This window comes from Aquila chrysaetos, chromosome 20 (assembly GCF_900496995.4).
Source record: "Aquila chrysaetos chrysaetos chromosome 20, bAquChr1.4, whole genome shotgun sequence".
Lineage (NCBI taxonomy): Eukaryota > Metazoa > Chordata > Aves > Accipitriformes > Accipitridae > Aquila > Aquila chrysaetos.
In genome coordinates, this window is record NC_044023.1 from 8,567,375 (window position 1) to 8,592,726 (window position 25,352).

The window sequence follows — 25,352 nt, forward strand, 5'->3', positions numbered from 1 at the left end:
GTTTGGTGTTTTTTATTCTTGCATTATCACTGTACCCAAGATGCAAGAAGACACAATCAAACACTGGCTTAGTCTGCATGAAAGTAAATAAAGTAAAATAATAATGCAACAAGACGAAGAGAAGTCTTTGGATAACCTCAGAGCTGGGCACTACAGAAAGTTACTCACTTTGGAGAAAAAAGAAATCCAATAATCCAAACTCATGAGTGTCTTTACTCCTGAGGCAGCCAATTGTACAGCAGAGTAACACTAATTGATAGAAAATAATTTATAACACGAAGCCACACGCATTAACCCTACAGACTAGCAGTGACATTTTCACCTAGTCTCTCAAAACAAATTTACTGCTTTGGCAGTAAATTAAGGCATAGACAATAGATTCTCCTCCAAGAAACAAGAAGTTTAAGAGATCCTAGTATTGCTTACAAAGGACAAAACAAACCAAGGTGGTCAATTAGACAAAGTAAATAAGTTTACAATCAATTTTACTGAATAACTAACAATACCTCAGTATAGCCCACAGGTATCCCCAGCAGAAGGGGGTCAAAATTGAAAGAATACAAAACATCCAAAGCAAAATAACCAGAAACAGCAAATTGCTAATTTTGTACCTTCAAAGAAGGTATAGGCTGAACTTCCACAGCATCAACTCTCGTAACACTGATCAGTCTGTAACCTTCTGTCCCTTCTCATATCATCAGTTCTTAGCAGTATTTTTCTGACACAAGTACAGATGAATTCTTTAGGACTTATTCATTCCCTAACAGCACGAGCTTGAAAAACCTCCTCTACAGACAGGTCTGTCACTGATAGCAGATGCCAATTATATAAAACTAATGGAACTGGATTTCTAAGTTAGCAATTCAATTACTATCACACAGTGGAAGTCCTTAATTATTTTTAAAAGGCTAATATATAACAGCACGTTTTCCAAGCAAAAATACACGTAGTCTAAAAACAGTTTAAAGCTTCATGGATATAAAAAACCCACAGAATACCTGAAGGGGAGAGATTATCTTGCTGTTCAAGGGTGATGGCTTACTGTGAGATTCTTTGAAGCTTTCTGGTGTTGCAAGTTGGCCAACCGAGGCAGAGATGTTTGGTGTTAAGGAAGTCTTAGTGAGAGGCTGCTGTTGCATTTGGTCATGCTGTGGGGTCAACCTGAGTTTCTGGAGAAGATCAACACTTGTATGGGATGTATTTGAGACAGTTCCTGTATTTGTTGATGTCAAGGGTGCTATAAGCTGGCTTTGGCCAGCCATTAGATTTTGTGGAGCGTGGTTCACTTCAGATGACGGCTGATTCACTAGTGGGGATATCTGCTTGGCAGCTTGCTGCATAACTTGCATTATACTGTTGTTTTGTTTTAGGCCAGGAAGCATCTGAGCAGGGGCAGCTTCCATTGTCGAGGCTGAATTAAGAACAGGGCTTAAACGAACTGAATAGCTTGAAACATTTTTTATATCAGTCTGGGAAACTGACGCTGGAGGTATTAGCATAGGTGTTAAACATTCCTGCTGATTCAAAGGATTGGCACTGGTTTTAACGCTTGGACTTTCAGATTTCCCTAGTGATTGTTGTATTACTGTTGACTGGTCAAAGGAAAAAGGCAAGAGCAAACTATGCTGCTCTTTGGCAGAGGTGTCAGTCTGCAACTTCTCCATTCTCTCTGGATTGGGATACAGAGCTGTGGGCTGTTCCTTTGGTATAGAGGTTCCAAACAGTTCCTCCAAAGTCAGATGCTTCTGCATTGACTGAAATGGCTAGAAAGAAGGGAAAAGAAAATTTTCAGTTTCGAAATATACATACCACTGTGCATCTCACACGGTCTATTACAATTTCAAGAAAACTATGAAAGACAACTAGGTCAAATACATTTAAAATACAGTTTGGATATCAAGGCTGCCCTATTTACAGGAATTTTGAAATCAATTTCATTTACAAGGAACATCCTCTCTATGTAAGCTTTTCCTCTACAGCCTTCTATTGATAGACTATACATTAGTAGTAAAGAAGGGGCAAGGATACGGATTCTGTGATTAAGATGGCACCTGCCATCATCGATCAGCCCTAACTACACAAGGCACTTTGGGGGCTGGGGGGAAAGAAGATACATGTTGAACAAAATCCATATAGAATTTATAGAACTGGAAATAATTAAATGGCCTAAAAGATGGGAAAGGAACAGAGAAACCTGAAGGTACACAACTGATCTAGCAGTACATGCCTAGACAGTTCTTCCCACCCTTTTCATTAACAATGAAATAGATGTTACAATAGGTAAAAGAATCTGTATAAACCTAAACATATGTATATATACACACACAATTACATCTACCAGTCCTTTAGTCTCTCCCAAAAATATACATCTGCCTACATCACCAACATTATTACAAAAATCTGATTTTTAGGATATAATCTTATTATTTTGCTGAAAATATTTAAATATGTGTTTCACTAAAGAGAACAGAAACAGCTATTAACACTCTTAATCTCAAAATTTTCCCTTTTTTTTTTTTTTTTTTTTTTAAGGTTGCGCAGTACCAGAAGTTATGTAAAACAGCTGCACTAAAATATGACATTCTGTTCAGAAGACTGAATGGCCTGCAGCACAATTCCAGTGTATTCTGATGGTATGTCTAAACAAAGATGCTATTTTACAATGACAACTACTGCACCATGACATTGTTATGCTAGCTCTAATTTTACTAGCAGATAACAGCAGTGAAGGTATGGCAGTAGAGGTAGCATGCAAGTAGCCTAACAAAAAAGCCTTTAGCTTAAAATCACTTGACTTCTGCCCAGGTTACTAATCTCTACTGCCATTGTTGGTACTCATTTTTAGCTAGCTTGAAGTCAGGCACACTTTCATTTTGCAGCTGAGACATTGTATAGTTTATAAATCTCGTTAATTACATTAGGAATTCTTCCTAGAAAGTTGTTCTCACTTTTCTCCACTGATCTGACTGTTCTGGAGACCTGTCCTTCAACTGTAAAGATTCTGTTAAGAGAAAAATCACTATTCCATCTCATTTCAAACTCAGCTTTTCACTTCAGTATGATAAATTGACTAGCTTTCCTTTATTAATACATTACAATATTCAAGTAATATACAAAAATCTCTACCATGCTCTGATCCAAGCCAGACCAGCCCCTTACGTGGACACAGTCTGAAACATGAAGTTAATTTCCAGCCTGAAGTATAAAACACATCTTTTGCCTGTCCCATATCTGGCTGAAGTATACTTTGAGTGTATCATCAACTCAGTGTGTTATGAAGACCCCTTATCAGCAAGGGCTGCAAAAAGGCAACATGATCACTTTACTGGATAGGAACAGAGTGCTGCTCAGACGGTTCCTCCAGAAATCATTTCAGATATATTGAAACATGAATTAGCAATCAGAGCTGGCACTATAAAATTTAATTCCAGTGTTCTGGTTCAGTTTTGCCGTTCGCTGGCACAAAAGCATTTCATGATACAACTGATTTTCATTTTGAACTGCCAAGATAAAAAACTTGACCTTCAGAATATCACAAAGACGACATTTATTTTTATTCCCAAATCTGTGATATCTTTAGCATGAAATGAAGTTAGCCAATCAAAATACAAGTGTGACATTTTGGAGGGGGTTTAGGAATCTCACTGTACTTATCATGTGTATACTATTTTTTAATTTCACTGGTCACCTGTTTCAATTAGATGAGAAATTTATTTTTACAGTTGAAATGGAATGTTTTTTCCAGTAGTCTTCCAGTTGTCCACGTTATTAAAAGTGTGATTAAGAACAAACACATTTGTGATATATTTGAACCCAGTTAACTAGCTTTACAGAATTATCACTTGCGTTACCCAATTAATTTTTTCCAGTATCTCTGCAGTTATTATTTTAAATAGCTCAACAGAATTAAAAATATGCCATTTCACCTGTTCTATAAATCAACTGTTTCCCTTTAATTACTTCAGAGCAATTTGTTAGAATCTTGTCTTTCCAATTTTTCCTTTACTAGATATTTGATTTCTGTTCTGCAATTCCATGCGCTGTCAGGTGGGGCACTTCAGCTGCTTGTGTACAGTCTACATGGAATGACCCAAAAGAAAGCATCTTCTTTTAAAACAAAGTCTCAGGCAGCCCTGCTGCCAGGTCTCAAGACCAGGAGTTTAGCAGAGCTGGCTGCCAGGGGTCAGTGTATCACTTGTGCCGATCCAAAAGCAGAGGTGCTGCTGAGGGTAGTAGAGGGGACTGTGATAGCAAATAATCCCAGCAAATTTCCCACCCCTCATTTTAATTCATTAACTGTTACTACTCCATCCCCTAGAACAGATTCCTGCTGCCCAGACCCTAGACCTAACCTGTACTAGAAATTATTACTACTATTACTACAAAGTAAGTATTTTGTTTACAAGTACTAAGTGCAAGGCTGCACACATTTTCATAGGGCATTTTCATTTTTCAGACACGGTGGTTTATTGCATCAGAAACACAACAGTAAACTATTGAAAGGATGGGAGGCAGGCCTTGCAGCTTACCTCAGTGGGGTATTTTCTGAGGAGAACCACTACTGACCTTTCCATGCCCACTGGGTGGCACTGTAAGCAGGCCCAAGTTAATTAGGTGTTACATGGAATTTAGTTATTGCACATTTTTTTTTTCCTAAATTTATCTCTAAAAAGTCTTGTATGAAGCTACAGCTTCCTTGCGCAGAAATGCTTACTAGAAAATGGAGCTAAATACTGAACTATTGCTACCTATTCCAACCACTCCAGTGATGATACTAAGTATTTTGTAGTAAGTTTCCTGTGGTTCAAAGACAACATTTATATGAAGCAGAGGTATTTTCACTAGCATTTTTACTGTGGTTTAAACTTTAATTACAGGAGTAACACCAAGCTTTAGATTTTGTAGATATTTGGATACATGCTGATTCAACATGTTGTATCTAACACTTATCTGAAATAGATGTCAACACTAGTATTACCACAATTTGAGCAACATCCCTCCCCAACAACAATGAAAATTTTTTTTTACGGTATTTCCCTTCCTGCAGAGGAAGGAATATACTGTCAAAAAGTTCTTAACACAGGGGAAAAAAAAGACCCCAAACAACAGTCCTCTTCTGCCCCCAACAAAAAAACCCAAAACACTGAAGCAAACCAACAGAAAACCACATACACTTTTCCCACAATCTAAATATGAAGGAATCAGCCAAGCTGACTGGTATCATTACCAAATAGTCATACAAGCAGACGTTCAATGCAAGCTACAGAAGTGTGGCAGAAGATAGGTAAACACATTTTCAGTTATGCTAAGGAGAATTCAGTGCTGCTATGACTGACGCGCTTTCCGTTTCTTGTCTAACAATTCACTGTTGGTTTAAGTTAGCAGGACTGTAGCTATTGCTTTGAAGGCAGCACAGATAAACCTTAAGTAAATGCCTGAAACATGAGAAAATAGAGCTTAAGCTCATGTGTCAAGAACTGTAACACAGTATACAGCTAACTGATGCCATATTCAGTCCAATAACGTAGCAGAGGTTATTTTTTCTTGCTTCCTTGCTCTCCAAGTCATCCTGCACATTACCACAGACTGATTTCTTCCAGAATCCAAGTTAGCCCATTTAAACATACTTGGATATTCACAGTAGTGTGGACATAGCCTCATATTTTTAAATGCCAAGTCAAAAGACAGAATTTAGGATCCTAAAAGTCTTCAAACCCATTAGTTTATTCAAAATAGTAATACATTCAGCAGACAACACTACAGGCATTCTAAGAAAAGAATATTTTGGTACCAAACCAAAGTACTAAACAGAAAAAAAAAAAGTAGCACCTTATCTAGGTTTGGATGAGACATACCTGCTCCTGCACTTGTAATGAAGTTTTTTGTTCTGAAGGCTCTGTGCTTTCTGGCTTTGGAGGATTTGCATTTTGTTGCATTCCAGAACTTGATATAACACTTAAGTCACTGACCTGATTCTAAAAGAAGAAGAAAAAAAAAAGTAACACAAATACATGAGTTTTAAGTCTACATTTATCCACTACTACAATCCTGTTTACATGGCACTTTGACTGAAATACAGACAGTGTACAGAGTACTGATTTTTCTAAGATACTGAAATTCACAAATTTTAGGAAGTAAAAATCATATCAAGACATCCACCATCTGCTATGTATTCATAAAGCTTTTACTCTATTAAAAAAAAAAAAAGACAACAGCTCACTTCATACTTTTTTCACTAAGAAAAAAAAAAAAAAAAAAAAAGGCAGGCTTTTCACATCCTTTATCTGCATTAGCCACTAATAAGGAAGTTTGCTATACTTCATTAAATCAAGAACCCAAACTAGAAACAGAGAAAAAAATCCTGTCAGAAATCATTCTATGTGGCTGGCAAGAAAGCTTGTCACTAACTTGCTTCCACCAGATTTAATTAACCATGTACATGTATTTTCAGAAGGTGTTAATCTGGTTCTCTGTGAACAAGGCAGGAAACAGACAAGAGTTGCATTATAACAGACAGTATGTTTATAGATCAAGTTGACTTTCATCTTTAATAAATAAATACATAAACTAAAATAGAAATTGTATTACAGTTTAAATCACCAGTGGAAAAACCCAAACTGTACAACAGTCTAGCTTTCAATAGGTAAACTGCACCTTGTGCATATGATATAGCTGCATGTTAGTACAACACATGATGATTGCTCTGGTGACTTACCCACAGCAGCAAAATATGGGTTAAACTTTTTAGCAACAAGCTAAAAAGCAATATGAACTTTATCATTCTTTTGTCTTCAATTTCTAATTGAAAGAAATAAATACAAAATCAAGACTTTATATTGTGATTTAGGGACAGAGGCAAGAAGCAACTTCTCCCATCTTTCTGACCTTTAGCCACTAACTTGAAGGTCAAAGCTCTTTAAGCCTGAAATGCTAGATGCCTTGTGGTTACAAAAAAAATCATACAAAGCATAGTCTTCTTTTCACTAGAGGATGAGCTGCAGTATGTTTCCATGCTCATACTGAAACACACACACACAAACCACCACACTATAAAAAGCATCCATTCACTTCATTAAAAAAAAAAAAAAAAATCTCAGAATTCATTCATTTTCACATATGGACTTCATGTAGCGAGTACTTGAAGGATTAAGCTGATTTGGAATCCTAGATTAAATCACTCAGACCTTCATAAATCTCTTTTTCACTCTCTCTGCCCCCTTCTCATGCTGACACTCCGCCAATCTCATGTGGGCTGCACACAAGGATTACTGTATGATCCATCTGGAATGTACCAGGAAGATAAGTACTTTCTGCTCCTAAATACAAATTCATGTGTAATTACTGAGTGCCATAAAATAATATATAAAAAAAATTAAGACAGGAAAGGTCTCTCAGGAAGCCATCTTCAAAACAAGTTGGTTACCTAATCACATCAGCATCGACATACCTTGGCTACAAGGAGTTCCAAAATTAATGTGCCAGAGGTTTGTTGCTAAAGCTGAGATGGTCAACAGAACATTCTCCAAAGAAGTTTGCTTGAAACATGACCAACATTGCTCAAGTCTGTTTATCTGGCAACTTCTACACAACTACAGTCATAGCAGGCTATGGGATTATGTTCAACAGATTCAGTTCACATACACAAAAAGGAAATTAAATAATTATTCTAGTTTCACTAGTGTTCTAAAAGCATCACGAAAAACAAACACACACAATGACAACAAATCAAAATCAAGACACAAAAACCCCAATTATATAGTAGCTCTACTGTACTCCATGCCCTGTGTATTTACCTGTTGTATTACAGGCACCACAGACATCAACTGTCCACCATAAAAATCTGCATACCATTCCCTGTATATCACAGTATTTTACTTGTCTACAAAGCTTCATCCATGATGCTTAGGAACTTTTTTTCTGGCAAAAGCTTCTCAGTACTCTCACATGAAAAAGATCTGAAATCAGGAGAGAAGCTGGAATATCCTGAGTCATTTTTAAGAGCCATCTGTTAGAAATGTGTATTATCCAATACTGCAAGTACAAACAGGGAGAAAGGCTTCATCACATCCTAAGAGGGCACTACCAAAACAGTGAGTTCTTGTGGTATGTGTTTTCTTTTTTTGTTTTGCATTTTTTTTTCAATTTCTTCAAATACATCTCAATTGATGCAACATTGAAAGATGAGTCATTCAGGTTTTGATGCTTCCTTCTGTGTGCTCACAAAAGCTGCTACTTCCACAATGCTGGCCTTTCTACAAAGACACCGTCTCTCCAGACAGCATTGATTATCAGAGAATCAGATGCAAATTTTTTTTTTTTCCAATCCGTATTTAAAGTGTTCAAAAAACACATCACTGATTTTCAGAAACTAGTAGCTAGCCCGGGTCAAATACATTGTATGGTTTGTCACATCCACTTGCCCTCAATCTATGTCAGAAAGTGACAAGTTAAGTTGGCTCGTACAAGGCTTAATCCATGTGTTCATTCTTTTCTCCTCATCCCACACTGTACTGTAACAATCAGGTATGCTATAAAGACTCAAATCCCAAGTACTCAACTCTGCGGTGACCTACTGCACAAGCAACTTCTGGAAGGAATCAAGCACTCCACTAATGTGGTAACTCTTCTCCCACCAGTACGGCAACAAAAACCATACCACAGCTCTGCAATGTTATACTCACACATTACTTTACTATTGCACGTTCTTGTATTATTGTACTTTTGGAGAGGCATGTTCAGGATCTTTGTTTCTTTTTTTGGATCTCCCACATATTACCCTTATATTTGTCCTGCAGGTATGAATTTGGTCCTCAGGACTATATAAAGTAATTCTTTCCTAAGAGAAATAATATTCTCCTTCTTTAGGTAAACTTGTGAATATAGCACTGGCAAAAGATACCAGACTCACCCTTCTGAAATCAATTAATTTATTAAAAGGATAGACACACAGTAGACAGGACAGAAGTAGTAAACTAGGGAACAGAAGGATAAGGGAACAATATTGTTATACTTAGTCTACAGCTATTAAAAATATGCTTCATAGAGTCTACAAATATACTGAATGACTAAATCTCTAATACCACAAGACTTCTTTTGAGGCTAAGAGACAGACACTCTTGGATACAATTTTTATTTGCTGTTCCCAGAGACAAAATTTTCTCACAGCAGTAGAAATTGTTGTAAAATGGGTCTATCAAGCTATATTTCAAGCTGGATCACACAATCAGTATTCAACCTATCTTGCCTGAAATCAGAGACTGCTTCCTAGTACAGGAAGGGAACAAGACAGATACTTGAGGGAGGGAACAAGACAACAGTCAGAAAACAAGGGTACTGAAACAATGGCAGAGAATGCCTAATCTTAAACAAAACACAGCTAATGTGTTAAAAACTAGTTTCCAGATAGGCTTTCTTAAAAATGAAGAATAATTAAAAAGTAGGCAAAGAGTTGCCCACTAAGGTAATAATTACAGAAATAAAACATGAATTCATGCAACATGCAAATCCCACACTGTTTTAAAATATGAATTTTTCCCCACATTACCCCTTCCCTCTAAGTCATTGTACATCTGTGCTCATATCACAGACATGGGATAGTTCACAAAGTTTCTGGGCTTCTGTTACATTATTCAACATGTCAAAGCATTTTATTGTGCAGCTCAGTGAATGCTCTTATGACATGAATCATAGCAAGTCTCCTCCAGTGACTTTCAGAGCAGACAAAAAAACCTGAAAAACCAAAGTGTCAGCCACTATAAGGAGTATTTACAATAACAGAACTTCAAGATCACAAAACCAGACATGTTCAGTGGTACATTCTACAGTGTTACATATATACCTCTTTGTTCATTTCTCCTTTGACAATGATCTTACAGAACAAGACAGTAGATGAGTACTGAGATTAAGCAGTCCATGCAGCTGTTTTTAGAAAAATATTTTGTTGCACCTGCATCTCCAGGTATCTGTTTTTAAAATTTATTTTTTTCCCCACCAGAAAGTAGTAATTCAAACATAAGAATATATAGGCCCATTAAACTATGGATTAGGTGAACTAGTTTGCAATCTTGCGTTACAGTGTATTGCACAGGACAGTTTAGTATATAAGAATTACTCTCTACCATCTCTCTCAGAAATCATAGGGCATGCTCTTTCAGTGGACTCCATATGATGTCCTAAGCCCCTTATTTAGAAGTAGAAGTCATGTTTTCGTTTGTTCATAAGATTAGGAAAAAAAAATTTAAAAAGAAAGAAAAAAAAAAAAAGATATTTCCTTACTCGTTCATATTCATCCTTGGCTTTACTAAGCATTTCAAGGATGTCAATGGGCCTGTTTTCATTGCAGCCATTGGTCCTGCTGGGACTTTTTCTGTCCTGGGAAACTTGCTGCGATCTCTGAGCTTCTTGTTCTACCACTCTACAACAGGAAAGGAGAAACAGGATTTTAAAATTTTATCTGGAGTTAACATCTTGCAAGAAGCAGTAAAGAGAAGTGTACTCCCAGCATATTACCACATTTTGCTCTGCCTAAGTAAAAACCTAACACATAGTTGATCAAAGTTACACAAGTTTTCATTTGCTACAAGGTTTATACAAGTCAAACTGTCAAATGGTCTGTATGATTTATCTCCAATGCAGACCGCACTGGTCTGTCTCTCACAAAAAGTTTGCCTACAGTAAACACTACTTCGGTAAAGCTGTCACATTTAGATATTTTTACAATAAAATACGTGGACATTCAAGCATGCGTTATACAAAGAGCACATGTATTATACCACAGACAGTACAATATATTTTTTTCTCTTTACTTCCTAACATGCATTTTTTCCATATTTAGTCAAATCAAGCCATGGTATTCAACTAAATCAATTACAAAACAGTTCTAATTTAGGATGAGGCCTAACATTATACCACAAAACAAAGACAGTGGGAAAGAAGAGAGCTGGCTCACACCACATGTCTCTGAAGTCAGTCTGCAAGGAGGCTTAGAGCAAGTTACCCCTTACTCCCCCACTTCAGGCTCTGGAAAGAAGGGCAAACCATTTTCTTCTCTAGCTGCTCTGTAGTCATTCCAATTACCTGCAGATCTACAACACGTCTTTTCCTCTGGACTTTGGTGCCTACAGTTCATTCACCACTTCTACTCCACCCCTACCTGCCTCAAGTATCAAAAAACTTCAATTTAAAAGATGGTTAAGATATGAAAGAAGATGTGTACCTGGTATGTTTCATTAATAAAAGTAAAAGGCAGCATATACTTCTAATCCATACGCAGTTCACAAGATATACATGGCTGTGCAATGCGCTAAAGCTTATCCTCTTGAAATAAACACACACCAGCCTGTAATCCCTTCTTTTTTAAGCCTGCATTAATCAAATATGTTAAGAAAAAACAAGCCCTGTAAACAGGGCAGAGCTCTGGAGCTGGCATGTCACTTGAGAACTCTCATGCTGTGGAACTGATGGCTGATGGGGGAGCCAAGAGGTGCCATCATAATAATCACAGAAAGCGTCAATCATGCCAGCCTCCAGTTTCTTCGGGTCAGTTAAGATTCAGGACAAATTCTAGATTTTATAGACTGTAGAGCAATTTGATATTTATATGCACTTCTATGTTGCCATTTCTGAGGAAAATAGTAGTTCAAAGTCCTGGAAGTTTCTTCCCAGTGTTCTAGCAACCAGGCCTCTTTACTCCACTAGAGTTTAGCTGCGTTTATTTGAAGAAAGGTTAGATTTAGCTTTTAACAATTCAATATTGCTTTCAAAATTACTTTGAAAATTTTTAATCATACAAGCTGCTTATTTAACCAGCTTCTCATTATTAGTACAGCTTTCTCTGTAAGCAAGCATTCCCCTGCAAACATAACTCAGAATAGGAGGCCAATCTACACTGTCTGACAATTTCTAAGAATTGCAGCATGTGCTCCTTTGGATGAAGCAGCTCAATACTGTACAAATGTCTCTATGGTGACACCCTGAGAGAACATTTTGTTCTAGCACCCCACACGGTCATACAGTCCTGACTTAGGACCTGTCTAAACTCAACTGCAAAACTAGGGATGAGAAAGGGCAAGGTAAAAGAACCAGAATACTTTGCTGAGACTTTACGTGTCAGCATAATTGTATCAGAAAAAATAAATACTTCAGTTAAAGGGAAAATTCTGGACAGCTGAAATCATGCATGTGCTGCCTGATAGGTGAAGCAAAGGCTTCAGTCTTGAGACATTCCTGCTCTTAACTAGTTGGTCCAGAAGGTTTCAGTAAAACATCTTCCCACTAAAATGGTACTAATTGGTCTCACAGCAAAACATCTTCAAGGAGTATATCCATTTCACAGAAGTGTTTCACAAGGATTTCTGAAAAACATTTCATAATATTTTTCTATCATCCATTATGAAGTGTTTATTACCCTTATTAAAGTTTACTTTTTTTTTTTTGAAAAATAACAAATTATATTCTCATGTAGAAAATTGTCAAATAGCTCTTCCTCAATCTTCTTTCTTGTGCAGGTTACATTCAGATGGTGATGGGGTAAATGTGAAACTGTACACCCCCAAAACTCTGAGATACTCTCCCACTTCTACCTTGCTGCCTGTATCTCAGAAGCCAGTTTGGGTCTGACTGTTGAAACAGGGTGAAACAAGCTTATAAACTAACCTAAAAATAAGAAAACCCTACAAATTCACATGTCAGAATGCAATAGTTTAACAAAGAGTTGAAAAACCCTAGTTTCTGTCCTACTTCTTCTAGAAAGCTCATCCCTCAAACAATCATCTTGACTTAACTTGACCCAAATTAATTCCTTCTAAAGTTAGGAGTTTGATGACTCCCATAAATTTTTTTCATTTCAGAAAATTCTAGAATTCTTTAAAAAAAATAAAAAAGTTCTGTAAATTGAATACCTTTGCTGGGGAAAAAAGTCAACTAATACAAATCTGTACACTGAGCGTGATCTGTATGCAATCCAGGATTAAATCTTTTTTTAAGCAAGGCCTGCTGTTTCTTACCATTATATCAGATAGTGGAAGAGGCACACATTCCTTCAGGGACACAGTAGCTGCTGTGACAGTTTGCTTAAGAATATCTGCAGTTAGAGCACTGAAAACATACCTGGCACAACCCCACAGAAGGGGGGAGGGGGGGCAGGCAGGGGGAGAGAGGGAGGGAGAAAGAGAGAGAGAGAGAGTGTGGGAAGTGAAGTCTGTGATTGCAAAGCCTACGAACACTAATTTACTTTTCTTTTGAAAGATAAGCCACCAAAATATAAATGGACGGCCTGCAATCTTGTTAACTCAGTCTGGCACAATAAGGTCAAGTCAAACAGCAGGAAAGAGAATGCAAATCTCCTCGAAACCTTTTATGGTTATGTTTTTGAAGCTCTGAGGTACTACAAAGGCAGTACTCTTCCCTATCAGTGATAAAAACCCCCCACCTAAACAAAAGGGTACAAATCCAAATTTCCACCCAAGACAAAGACAAAAAACTGTGGAACAAAATTAATACTCTTGGAAGACAACGTAAATATTTATTTCAAAATATACTGAACTAAGCCTGATGGAGCCTGCTACCATGCGCTGAAATGTGACTTTCCCTCTCTAAGATTCTATTTTATTTTATTTTTTTAAATTAAAGAGTATATTTTAAGTTTTCTTAAATACATCTTTTATCCCAGGATGGAAGAGTTCCTGCAGTTTCAGCCTCCTTTGTATAGAGAAGCACACAGAAGTATCAGCTTTTTTACTTTTCTTCTGACTGCCTTCTACCCATTTTGAGTGAGAGAAAGCTTGATGTTTGTGGAAACAGATGTTGGTAAAATACTAGCAATCCGCTTTTCATCAAGTTTGTAACAGCAGCCTCAGAAGTGCAGCTTTTCCATCCTGCAGCAATGTGCAACTAGAATGCCTTCATTTAATTTTCCCTAATATGAATCTTTAGATACTCAGAAGCTATAAGGCATGTGGTACCAAATGAAGTGTGATTTCATTCTGCACTTTTTCAACAAATACAAGTAAATATACTTACACTAAATACCTTTTTCAGTATAGAAATGGCTTCTGCCAATACTTTTGTTACCCCCCAAACAATACACAGTTTTAAAGGAAAGACGAACTAGAAGTATTCAGGTATTCCATAATCTAATAATGAAGAACAGTTATGAAAAAAAGAACTCAGATAATGAAAGACTTATTACTAGCAGCACTTAGGCTAACAAAGACCACTTATACCTTTTTTGACCAAGTTAATGGCAGCAAAGACTGAAAATCATAAAGTGAGATCCTAGCCAACTCAGCAAAATTTAGCTGTCTGTATTCTGTCAATGTCCAATCAATCTTTTTATGTGCACATTTGATTTCTCTAGATTCAGTTGTGTAAGTCTGAAGTAACAAAGCTCAATACATGTTCCCCAAAGTCTGCTTGATACATTAACTCTAATTTCAGTTTCAAAGATCGTTTAATCCACAACCATTCCAACACCTACCATAAAATGTTCCAACATTTTAAAAATACATTTCGGCTTTTTGACTTTCCAAAATAATATGTAATCTCAGAAGCTTTCTAGGGTGCTGAAATGCTACAGTCACTAGAGTGTGTGAGTACATGCACCATAAACAGAGGTGAAGCAATAACACCTGCTTTGACACTTCTGCCTCTGTGTGTTAATAAAGCTGCAATGTAGGCATCAGGGACCCAAGAAAAGGCAGGCTACAGTAGTTTACAAAGGAGATTACTATAAAGCTTAGATTATTCCAACATTGACTTTAAATGAACCTGCTGGGTTGTAGTTATTTCCAGAATATTACAGAATCCAGCAACAAGGGTAGACATGCTTTATGGACTGCTGTGCCATGGCTAGACTCGTCTGTTACCCCATTACACTTTTAAAGATCCCTGAAGTATCTATAGCCCACGATTTCTGCTATAGTAACTAGACTAGTTTAATACCAAATGAACTCAAGTTTTGCTATAATGACACTTAGATCTGCAGTGTAGCTGTGCATGACAGAATAAGAACATGGCAGAGTTTGAAGGGTTCAGTTCTCTCTCCCACTTCAAACATTACTCATGGTTTTAAATTAAAAGGTGCATTAAAAAAAAGAAAGCCCTGCCTTTCTGATGCTCTGTTTATAAAGCAGAGAAGCAATAGACATTTTGTTACTTGTTTTGGTAACAATTTCTGAGAGTCACTTTCACACAATTGTTTTCCATTAACCGTTATAATTAATCCTTACATTTGGACAAGTCAAATCACAGCAAAAAATCCAACAAGGCTCGGAAGGAAAAAAAAAGTGGGAAATGGGAACTGTATAGGGTTATCAGGATGAAAGAAAATAAAAAAAAAAGAATTTAGAAAGAGATCTTGATAGCAAAGTCTGTCATTTGTGTTGTCTTACATTGCTTCTGCAGGGAAAAGCCAAAATAACCCAAAGGAAAAACCCCAGACCAAGAAATTAGAATTCAGCTTAAAATGTCTACACTATGACTAGTTTCCATATAATTAAATTTTGCCAGTCTTCAAGATGACCTGACTTGCAAGACACGACATGCTGATTAAGGCATGCAATAGACAAGAAAGTTCAGGAAAGTAGTAATAGCGAAGAAAAGCAAAGCAGAGAACAAGGGATGAGAAGATACCCTGTGCAGTACACCTGCATTTTGCAATTTTGCATTTTTGCTAGTGTCACTACCCTGTCACGTAATTCAAGCTCCTTCCTTTCATAAGGACATTGAAGATTTGCTTAAGTTAATTCTCATCCTTTTCTACTAGTAAAAAGTCTTGGCTTAATCTGCAAGGCATCTCACTTGAAGGACCAGAAAGGTGAAAGAATACCCTCCAATCACAACATGTTTTAAAGACTTTATGCCACATTACCAACTCAACCAGTTCCAGCCTTCTTTGACCTCTGTTGTTCACTCAAACTCCTGTACTCTAGTCTGAAGCCCTCAGCTGTGGCAGTGCAATCATCTACAGTACAGATACACTAACTGCATTGCTACAGTGATAGCAGCTTAAACAAACAAACCAAGCAACCATGTTATTACAGAGTCTTTTAAGGTTTCTTTAAATTGAGATTACTTCAGAATTTCTACTGCATGACATCTCTAAGAGCCTGTGGAACTACAAAATAAGAGAAGTGACATGGCAGCCTTATAAACCAACTTTATCTCAAAAGGGGGGAAAAAAGAAGAAAAAAAAAAACCCAAACAATCCAGAAATTAGCAAAAAAAAGTTCCTATTATTTCACAGTTCTGCTGACTCTCCTAACATCACTTCAATGCTGTAAGATTCCACCTACTTCTCCCACTATTCTCCAATCTCTTTACTTTAGTCAGGAATAATAACTAAGCCTTAAAAAAAACCAAACAAACTCCCCCAAAAAACCACAAACCCAAACAAAAACCAACCCACCACCAACCAAAAAAATGTGGCCATCATTTATTTGATTACACTTTCTGCATCAGAAGATCTTTTGCCAGCATCCTTATATGAAATAAAATATACAATAATAAACTGCTCATACTTGCTTTCTTTGGAGAATGCCAACTAATACTTCAACTGATTTTTTTTACCACTTAACTGAAAATTTTAGTGCTGTAGTTTTTAAAAAAAAAAAAAAAAATAAATTGATTACTTAAAAAACTGGTACCAGCAAGAACGTTGTATTTTTCTATTTAAGGAGAGTGAGAAAAAAAGCTGAACATGTTTAATAGGTTCAATTTTTTTTTTCTGTATTGCATAAAAGAATTACAGACTAATAAGACCACAGTACTTACTTAGCCATGAGTTTTGCTATTCGATGACAGTCATTCTTGTCATAAAACCAGATACTGTAAATTGACACTTGAAAATAAGAAAAAAAAAAGCACGTGTAAGACAAAGGTTAAAATAATCAAGTCAATAGGAATAAAGCAAAAACCCAGCAGCCCATTAAATCTGCAACATATGAATTACCATCAATTTCCACTCAAATATTCTGTGACCGACTACTATTTATAAAGCAATCAGAAATAGCACATGTGCAAACACAAATGTGCAAACACAAATATAACTTCAGTCAGATTAAACACAAGAACTACAAAATGCTGATCCTGTTTATAAATAGAAGTGGCAGAAAAATGAAGTTTAACTACCAGATGCCTTCTTACTACAGTTGCAACCTTCTGTTTTGAATTACTGACTTTACCATTTAAACTAGGCTAAAGAATATCCTTTTTTTTTTTTTTTTTAAACACTCATTTTTAAATTTGTCAATTTTTGAAGCTCAACAAAAATATTAAAGTTTGAATTACAGCATAACAGTTCAGTCAGAGGCTCTCCGGAAGGTTTCCTCTCCAAATTCTTTTTTTAAAAAGAGATGTAATTTTATAGGAAGGAAGCAATACCAAAGCTCCAATCACACCATCGCATTCATGGAGCAGCTTAAAACTAGATTCATACTGAACCCTACTCTTTGAAGGTATCAAGGACAAAGCAATGAGTGCAAAAGGGTTCCAGCTCAGCAAGACACTAAGCCCCATTCTGGCTTTCAGAATAAGTAAAATTCCACTGAAAGTTGCCAGAGTTGGAGCCTAATCATGGAGCTGAAGGATATTCCATCAGAGGGAGTAACTTTGTCAGTAGTAACAGGTACTATTTCTTCATCAGCAATCGCACTTCAAAGCAGCCATTTTTACCCACACACGTACTCATCTCACTGTCCCCGCAGTTGTGCCAACACAACAGATCTGCAGAACTCTTTTCAGAATTGTATTTAATCAAACCCACAAAGCAGGTTATTTTAAATCTTGGTTCACCTATGAAGTTTGTCAATGCTTAGTGTGCAAGTACATCAAAGGCAACTGGACACTTTACATGTTACCATTAACGTATTTTCATTTCTGAAAAGACACTTTTAGCATTTTAAAACTCATCTTTATACCTCAGTTCATGCCAATGTTTATGAAGTTGAAATCACTAGCTGATTATAAAAATATGACTTAAAGTGAAGGAAAGTAATGTTTAAAAAAAAACCAACCAACCCAACACACAAAACCCCACAATCTTTTCCAGCCAGATGTAGATTTTTATTTGAAAGTGAAATCTTCCCCCTTTTTTTTTCCTTCCTCAAAACACTCAAAAACTTCAACCAAAGCCCACTCAAAATTATTTCAAGCCATAGCAAAGAGGCAATTATTTCCCAAACTTTTTTCTAGATCTTCCATTTATCTTAGACTTACTGTGTTTGACCAAAACCCTCAAAAAGCCATGCCCACAATTCATTTCTAGAACAATATCCTAAGACAAACTAAAGTTCTGCTTTGCTTTTTTAAAATTTTATTAAACAACAACTATATTCATTTGGGTGTTTGTTTCTTTAGAAGTCACAGCTTAAGTAATAGACAACAAAGCTTTTCAAGTCATAAACAAAGAAACACAGCACAATTTAAGGAAGTTTCTTCTTACAAAAGATATAAGCCAATTAAAAAAAAGCATTTCATACATGCAGCCAATGCTTATGAAATATTTATTAATATTTACAGTTTAATACAACTGGATTGTCTACTGCATAGAAACCTGAAGATGTTTCCAGTTTGAGCTATTTCTTTAGTCATGTAGCATATTTTAACACTGAAGAAAAGCTCTTTCCCTTCCCTGACTTCATTATCAGACAAACTGCCAAGAGAAGAAAGCTTCTTCAAAAGCATACTTGCTGAAGAAATGAAGATAAGGAACCTATAGTGATATCTTAATGGGACAACTGATAACAGTCACACTCAATTCTGCCAGAAACAGGCCTACACAAGACCAGAAGTAGATCCACATCTCAGTTTGGTGTACAGAGTATCAGGCTTTTTTCCACTTTATACTACTGGCAAGCAATCACAGGGAGTCACTGCAAAACATTAACAGTATTACAAAGATGTAAAGCAGACTGTGAACAAGTAAACTTGGGCATTAACTTAGATATGGTCCAACAGGCTGGAATGTTTATCTTCCTCTTTTCAAAAGAGGACTCACACTTGTACTATCGGTTCAGCTCCCTTGCCCCAGAAGTATGTGTATGTGCGTGTGTGTGTCCCAACTGCATTACTATTTGATGTATTTCTTACATGCATGCAATGTTAGCTATGAACATCCTTTTATTAGAAACAGAGTTGGTACTTACCAGTTCTTTTCAAATCTGTGATCTTTTTACTACACCCAGCATAAACGTTAGCTGAACGTTCATATATCATACTGCACTTCTTTTAAGAGTTTGATCTAACAGAAGCCACTAAATTAAGTGACTCATTTTTCTATCAGTTCTAACACTTTCCATCCAGCTTTTCTACACTGAATGCTGAGCAGCAACTTAGTAATCAAGTATAAGCAGTTTGTAATCACCAGCAGCAATATCTTTCGGTTGGATTCACACTACATTTTGACACACGTGAAGTCATAAGTAACCGACAACACAGACAAATCAGATTTAATAAAATTGAAAGAAGTCATCAGTTATCTTCATCTACATTCTTCTCTGACATATGTCATTTTTATTAGAAACACCAACCCACAATTATTTATCTAAACACATAACACAAATTCTCTCCAAACTTGACTGGATCAATCATTAAAACTTGATTGAAATTGCTATGGGAAAACAAAAAGATTTTGAGGAAACAAAAGCATTATGGAAGGCTTCCTGCTCAAGCCTAAGAGCTGGATGACACCAAAAGAAGGTCTTGGTCTCTTCTATATTGTGCTCCCACTGCTTCATGGGGCAGTCAGCTTACTGTTCCAATGCTGCCCGGTCAGCAGGTCTGAATCAAGAGTGGGGATAGCAAAGTGCCACAGTGAGACAGAAGCCTCACTCTTTGACAGCATAAAGTGAAGTTGCATCCCAAAGCTGTAGTTTCACTTCAGTTTTCATTTTAAGTTAACAGAAAGGAGCAGCATCACCACCCTTACATTCCCACAACTTTGCTGAGAACTCATTCTACCCCAATTCACCCCTTTCCCTTATGTCAGCTGGATACATTTTAGTCCAGACCAGTTCCTTGACACTGTTTGCACATCAGCTTCACAAACATGCCATCTAGCACAAGAGAGGGTGCCGAAACAAGAAGCTGGGGGCAGCACAGTAAGGCAAAACTGTTAAAATGTTCGTGGAACTCTAGCCTGAGAATGCTATGCCAGAAATGTACATGGGACTCATCAGTACTGCCAGTTTCAGAGATTCCAGACACTATCACTCTCTTGCCTTAGGCAGTTCAGCCATTTGTGCAGATACAGCTTTATCTCATTCAAAAAGATGATCCATTTAAAAGTTACCTTAACTAGTTGGAAGAGCTGATAGAAGAGAGAGCAAAAGTTTTATTTTACAGTTCCAATTTAGATGCTGCTATACAATGAAGCAGAACAACTGGGAGTGGAGGACAATAACCTTTCAAACTCTCTCTGGAAAGAAAGGACTCTTATTTTGAAACCCATCCCTGTAAGGTAATCATGGAAATCAACCCAATCTCACTCCTATAAAGAAAAGCACATACATGCATCATTTGCATATGGTATATGCATCATTTTACACTTCTAATAGAGTTTAAGGCAAAAGCACAGAAAGCAACCTCTCTCAAAGCTCCTATTTCTTCCAGTAGCAAGGTTAGCTGAAATGCCACCTCTCAGCCAATCTGCTCTAATATCTTCTTCACCGAGATTCCTCATTCACTATTCATATTTTCCTCTATTTAAACATTAGCCTGCCACACAGATTTATAAATCATCAGAATTAATTTTAAAAGTCCCTCTCTTTCTTATTGTTTTGAATAGCTAAGGCCATTTCACAAATACAGTTCACAGCACAATCCCACAAGCAGTTGCACTGGAGTAATTCAGCAGGTGTGTTGTCCCAAAACTTGTGGGATCTTTCACCCAGTGTGCAAGCCAATAACACAGAGTTGAGGTATTAGCTGTTTATTGCTGGTTCTGTGCAGAAAGGGGTGCTGGGGGTATCCCTGCAAAGCCAGCACACCAAGCACAAAGTCATTCATTTATATGTTGTACATTAGCATAATTACCATACTCACTGTTTATCTACCTTTTACTGGTGCCCATAATTCCATATCTTAAAGCTGGTTGGGTATAGTGTCCTCGCCTTCATTTAAAGGTGCAGTGTCTTTTAATTTTACTGCACAAGCTCAGTGGGTGAGGGTCTTCAGGTGGAGGCAGGTATCCTAACTTCTAGAGGTGTGGTCTTCATATTATAATTAGTTAAGTTCACCTAAAGGGCACATTTTTAACTGATTCACATAGTATGGCCAAGCTTCTTGGGCAACCAGCCCACTAAAGTTTATGGTTCCTAGTTTTAGGTCAATTTGTTCTTTCTATTCCATTGTCTTGTCAAGAGTTACTTACCCAAGTGATTTACATCAACTACTTACCTTTTGTTCCCCAAGTTTGTAAAAAATTATGACCATAAAGATTTCAATATCAGTGGCAAACAGCATCCAAGATCACGAACACTTTAATGAACCACCATATGACAAAGTATAGTGTGGAATGAGAGGGATTACTACTTTGCAACACTGAATCAGAGCAGAAAAACCCTTCCACTTAGAGTGCCATCTTTGAGGTCAAACAAAATATTTTTAGAACTTCTTAACAGCTTTCAATGATTCCTCCCCCTCAGCTTGCATTGCTTCTTCTGCTATAAAGGTATCAAGAACAGGCTCCTTTCTTATCTCAGACTAAACCACTGGGTTAATGTGCTTGCTGGAGAGCCATTCAGCTTCGGCAATCACAGAGATATGTTATACTTAATGCACTGCCAGCTGGGAACAAAGGTTGTAATGAGAGACTTTCCTTACCAGTAAAGATGCCCTGTTTTGAAACCAGTCAGGAGCTCTTTCAAAGAATTTGAAAAGCCATTTGAAATAATGCAACTATTTTTGCTTTTCTGAATACAAGTTTGTTTAATTAATGATAATACAACATGCCCAAAGACAGCACTTTGTAACTGAGTTCTCCACTTAAACGTATAAACCCCTCCAAAATCTATTATTTTTGTTTTACTAACTCTTACCATTAGACAGGAATAAGAAGCAAGCAAGAAAAAAAAACCCAAACCCAAAAAACCCACACCGAACAAGGACCATTTATTTTAATACCTAAGTTTTATGCTTAGCATCTGTCTTTTCAGCACCATGGAAATCAATCCGCCTGACCTCCCAAGTGAACTAGCTTGGATTGAAAAGCCTTTTAATCAAGACCAACACTACCGATACAGAGGGAAAGTTATAAACGAGAAAGACTTAGAAGAATACTTCTTGCAGACTTTAAGAGGTAAGTTGGCAATTGCTTAAAACTTTGACTAATTTTCCTCTATTATTAAGCAAACTGTCCACTTTCAGTTCCAAATTCTCGCATTACAGATTGAAAGTACTGAACTTTAAGGTTGGACTATTACTGCTGTTACTGGCAGAACTGTATGCATTTTTTAAACAGAGTTTAACACACTTTTCACAAAATACAGACAAGAGAAAACAAGCTTAGTTTCATTAAAAAAAATAGGTCAATAGGATTCAGTGCTTCACAAACAAATACTCCAAATACTCTAAAGAATGTGCATGCATCCAGAGGGAAAGTTAGACCAAATCAAATGTACCCAGCAACACATAGTCCAGATTAAGCAATAATAAATAGCACATTAAGTATGAAGTTTAATCTAAAAATTTCTACATTTTAGGAGGAATTCTAAATTTAAAGTGTTACCTAAAGTCAAACAATTTCTTTTCATTTCGGTAATTTCTTAATTTGTTCACATTTGGAAATACTTGTTTTCTTTAATTCTCTCTAACAATGAAAAGTAGAATACCCTTTTTTCTATTTACCACTGTAACTGGTATAATGCTTCACAGCTTCTTAGTCACACCCTCTGTCATTTTTGCTTTAGGATCTGATGCCTCATGAATAAATGGTGTAAGTTTTCAGGCAGCATTATATACAACTTTTAAAGTAGACATAGCCTTTCTCAAAATTTTGGGTTTAAATATTCTTTTGGGGCTTGAACTGTATTATGTAGCCAGAATGATTTTGAGCAAAAAAAATTCTGAAGCTGGGAAAGACTTCTCCATTAACAGCTAAAATAGTAAAAACATATTATTCTGGGGGTGGGGGGAAGCACCTCCACATGTCTTGCATCTAACCAGATTAAGAAGTAACAAATTGACCCAAATCCCTTCCATTTCACTCAGTGAACACTACAAATGGTAGATATAAGAAAGAAACTTCTTATAGTATTACTTGGTCTATCCTCCTTCCAGAATACCCATGAAAGACTCCTTCATATCCCACCCTGCAAAAATGGGGGATGACCCTCCCCCCAAAAAACCCAACCTATGAAAGGTAAGTCAGGCCTCCTTTCCCATGAGAATAAAATGGCAATTACCTACTCTTGTTCTAAGAGTTTGAAAAAAAAAAAACAAACCTTTGTGCAATTGGATAAATGATCTCAGGTCTACAGTTTAACAAAAGTAAGTTCTGATATGCAGCAAACTAAAAATTCCATTGTATATTAAAAATAAGTATTTGAACAAATCAAACTATAAAAGAATGGTAAAACCCACCAAAAATATTATGATCTAGCATGACAGGCAAATCATTCTTATAGCCTCCAGCCAAGCAAAAATAATGTTTATATACTGTTTGCAAAGTTCCTCACGTAACTTCTCAGCGGCTCTGCATAGACTGTAGTATGTCACTTAATACACTCAGAACAGCTCTCATGCTATTTAAGACAGAAATGCCAGAGGTCTGGTTTGGTATACATAACAGACTTTGCCCGTATTATCTTCTTAAGTCAAGACAGAATCCCAGAACAAAGTGAAAACGTGAAGTTTATAAAACAGTAGTATCATATTCAGTTATAAAGATTGTTGACATGGAACCTTCCCCAAATATGTGGTGGCACAATTTTGCTTTGATCGTCTTCTACTACTTCTACCGTGCCCTGGGGAAACGTAAGCCACAATTTGTCATTGATCCTGTTACAACCTAAATATACAGGCACAAAATATGTTTGTCTTTGCCAAGCAGCAGCATTAAGAAACATGATTTTAGATTTTTATCAGGTAGTCTGAACCATTCCCCATCTGTAAGCTAAGGGGGCAGAATTATCAGTTAATCATTCAGCAATCTTAGCAAAACAACTTAGTCTTAAGAGTTTCTAATGAGCACAGTAGATTTCCTCAAGCAGGGTACAAAAAAAACCCCAAACCACTAGAAGAAACAGGGCTGTTGCCAACACTCTGTATAAGAGCTAGTTTTTCCTTGCACAACCTAGCAGTCCACCCTCTTTCAGTCATTAAAGGATCTCAGAAGAACTTCACATTAAGCCATTAGAGATACACCACATTATGCCCTTAGACATACACATTACATTAACCACTGGCTTAAAACTCCTATTTGAATTAGTCCCCAAAATGCAAAGGTTTTTCATGCCAGCAGGCAGCTGAGCAGAAGTGGATACCCTTCCTCATGAAAAGAACTTGGACAAGAATCCCCTAATCTACCCACACAAACATGTTGAAATTTGTCTGCAAATCCAAATAAATCCTGAAGGTTTTTTGGTTTGTTTTTGTTTTTTTTAAAGTTTCACAAATACTATGCAGATAGAGGCAAACAGCTTTAACACTGAAGATTGAAATCATGTGATTTGGTTTTTTTCTAACTAATTCAGGGGACAAAATTCAGAAAATTTGGGAAACTGCACGTAAGAAAGACAATCCAAAACACAACAACTAAATGCAAAATGTCAGGGGAGTTAGCGATGCTGAAATTGTAAGGAATAAAAAGCTTAGATGCTGTTTTCTATGCTTTTAAGCTGGTATTTGAACAAAGTGAACACTAGCACAGCCCACAAAAACTCATCTGCTGTTTATTTGTGGCACTTGGGAAAAAACTAATTACATACTAACTACATTGAACATTTTCAATTTGCAATCAGTGTAGACTGTTTCTGGACATGCTACCACTCTCTTCCAGGAGACGGGACAGAGTGACAAAATAAAGGACAGTTTCCGACCAAAGTCTTTTAAAATGATAATGGGAAAAATACAAGAGGAAAAAAAACCCAACTCTTGATTACTTCAGAATGCAACTGTTTCCCATATCCAGTCTATAGTATTTTCCTTGCTTACCTTTGTATGAATTTCTTCCTTCCTCGTACTTTTCTATGTCTTCTCTATCCTAACTCCCATGAGCCTCCCACAGATCTTACAAAATAGTGTCCCATAGGAAAAGGACAGCTTTTACCAATGAAAGAAAGGCATATAATTAGCTTTAGGGGTTTCTAATGAACTCACACACAGCCTACCTTCTCTGATTGCTTCTGTTAAGCGAT

At 36.7% G+C, this 25,352-nt stretch overlaps 2 protein-coding genes across 3 annotated transcripts in view; one reads left to right on the forward strand and one right to left on the reverse strand.

Moving 5' to 3' along the window:
- The window catches only part of DCP1A (decapping mRNA 1A), a 38,965-nt gene that overhangs the window by 8,803 nt on the left and 4,810 nt on the right, over positions 1-25,352 (reverse strand). The window contains exons 4-7 of one of the 2 annotated variants that reach the window (XM_029995955.2): positions 16,771-16,837; positions 10,276-10,414; positions 5,856-5,975; positions 999-1,763 (exon numbers count right to left, since the gene is read on the reverse strand). In XM_029995955.2, the coding sequence (XP_029851815.1) occupies positions 999-1,763; positions 5,856-5,975; positions 10,276-10,414; positions 16,771-16,837 (1,091 nt within the window). The remainder of the gene's footprint in view (positions 1-998; positions 1,764-5,855; positions 5,976-10,275; positions 10,415-16,770; positions 16,838-25,352) is intronic. The other variant, XM_041118621.1, reaches the window with a different exon arrangement.
- Positions 22,135-25,352, forward strand: part of CACNA1D (calcium voltage-gated channel subunit alpha1 D) — a 255,060-nt gene continuing 251,842 nt past the window's right edge. Inside the window, exon 1 of the mRNA XM_041118620.1 lies at positions 22,135-22,294. Within this exon, the coding sequence (XP_040974554.1) occupies positions 22,156-22,294 (139 nt within the window). The 5' untranslated portion in view covers positions 22,135-22,155. The remainder of the gene's footprint in view (positions 22,295-25,352) is intronic.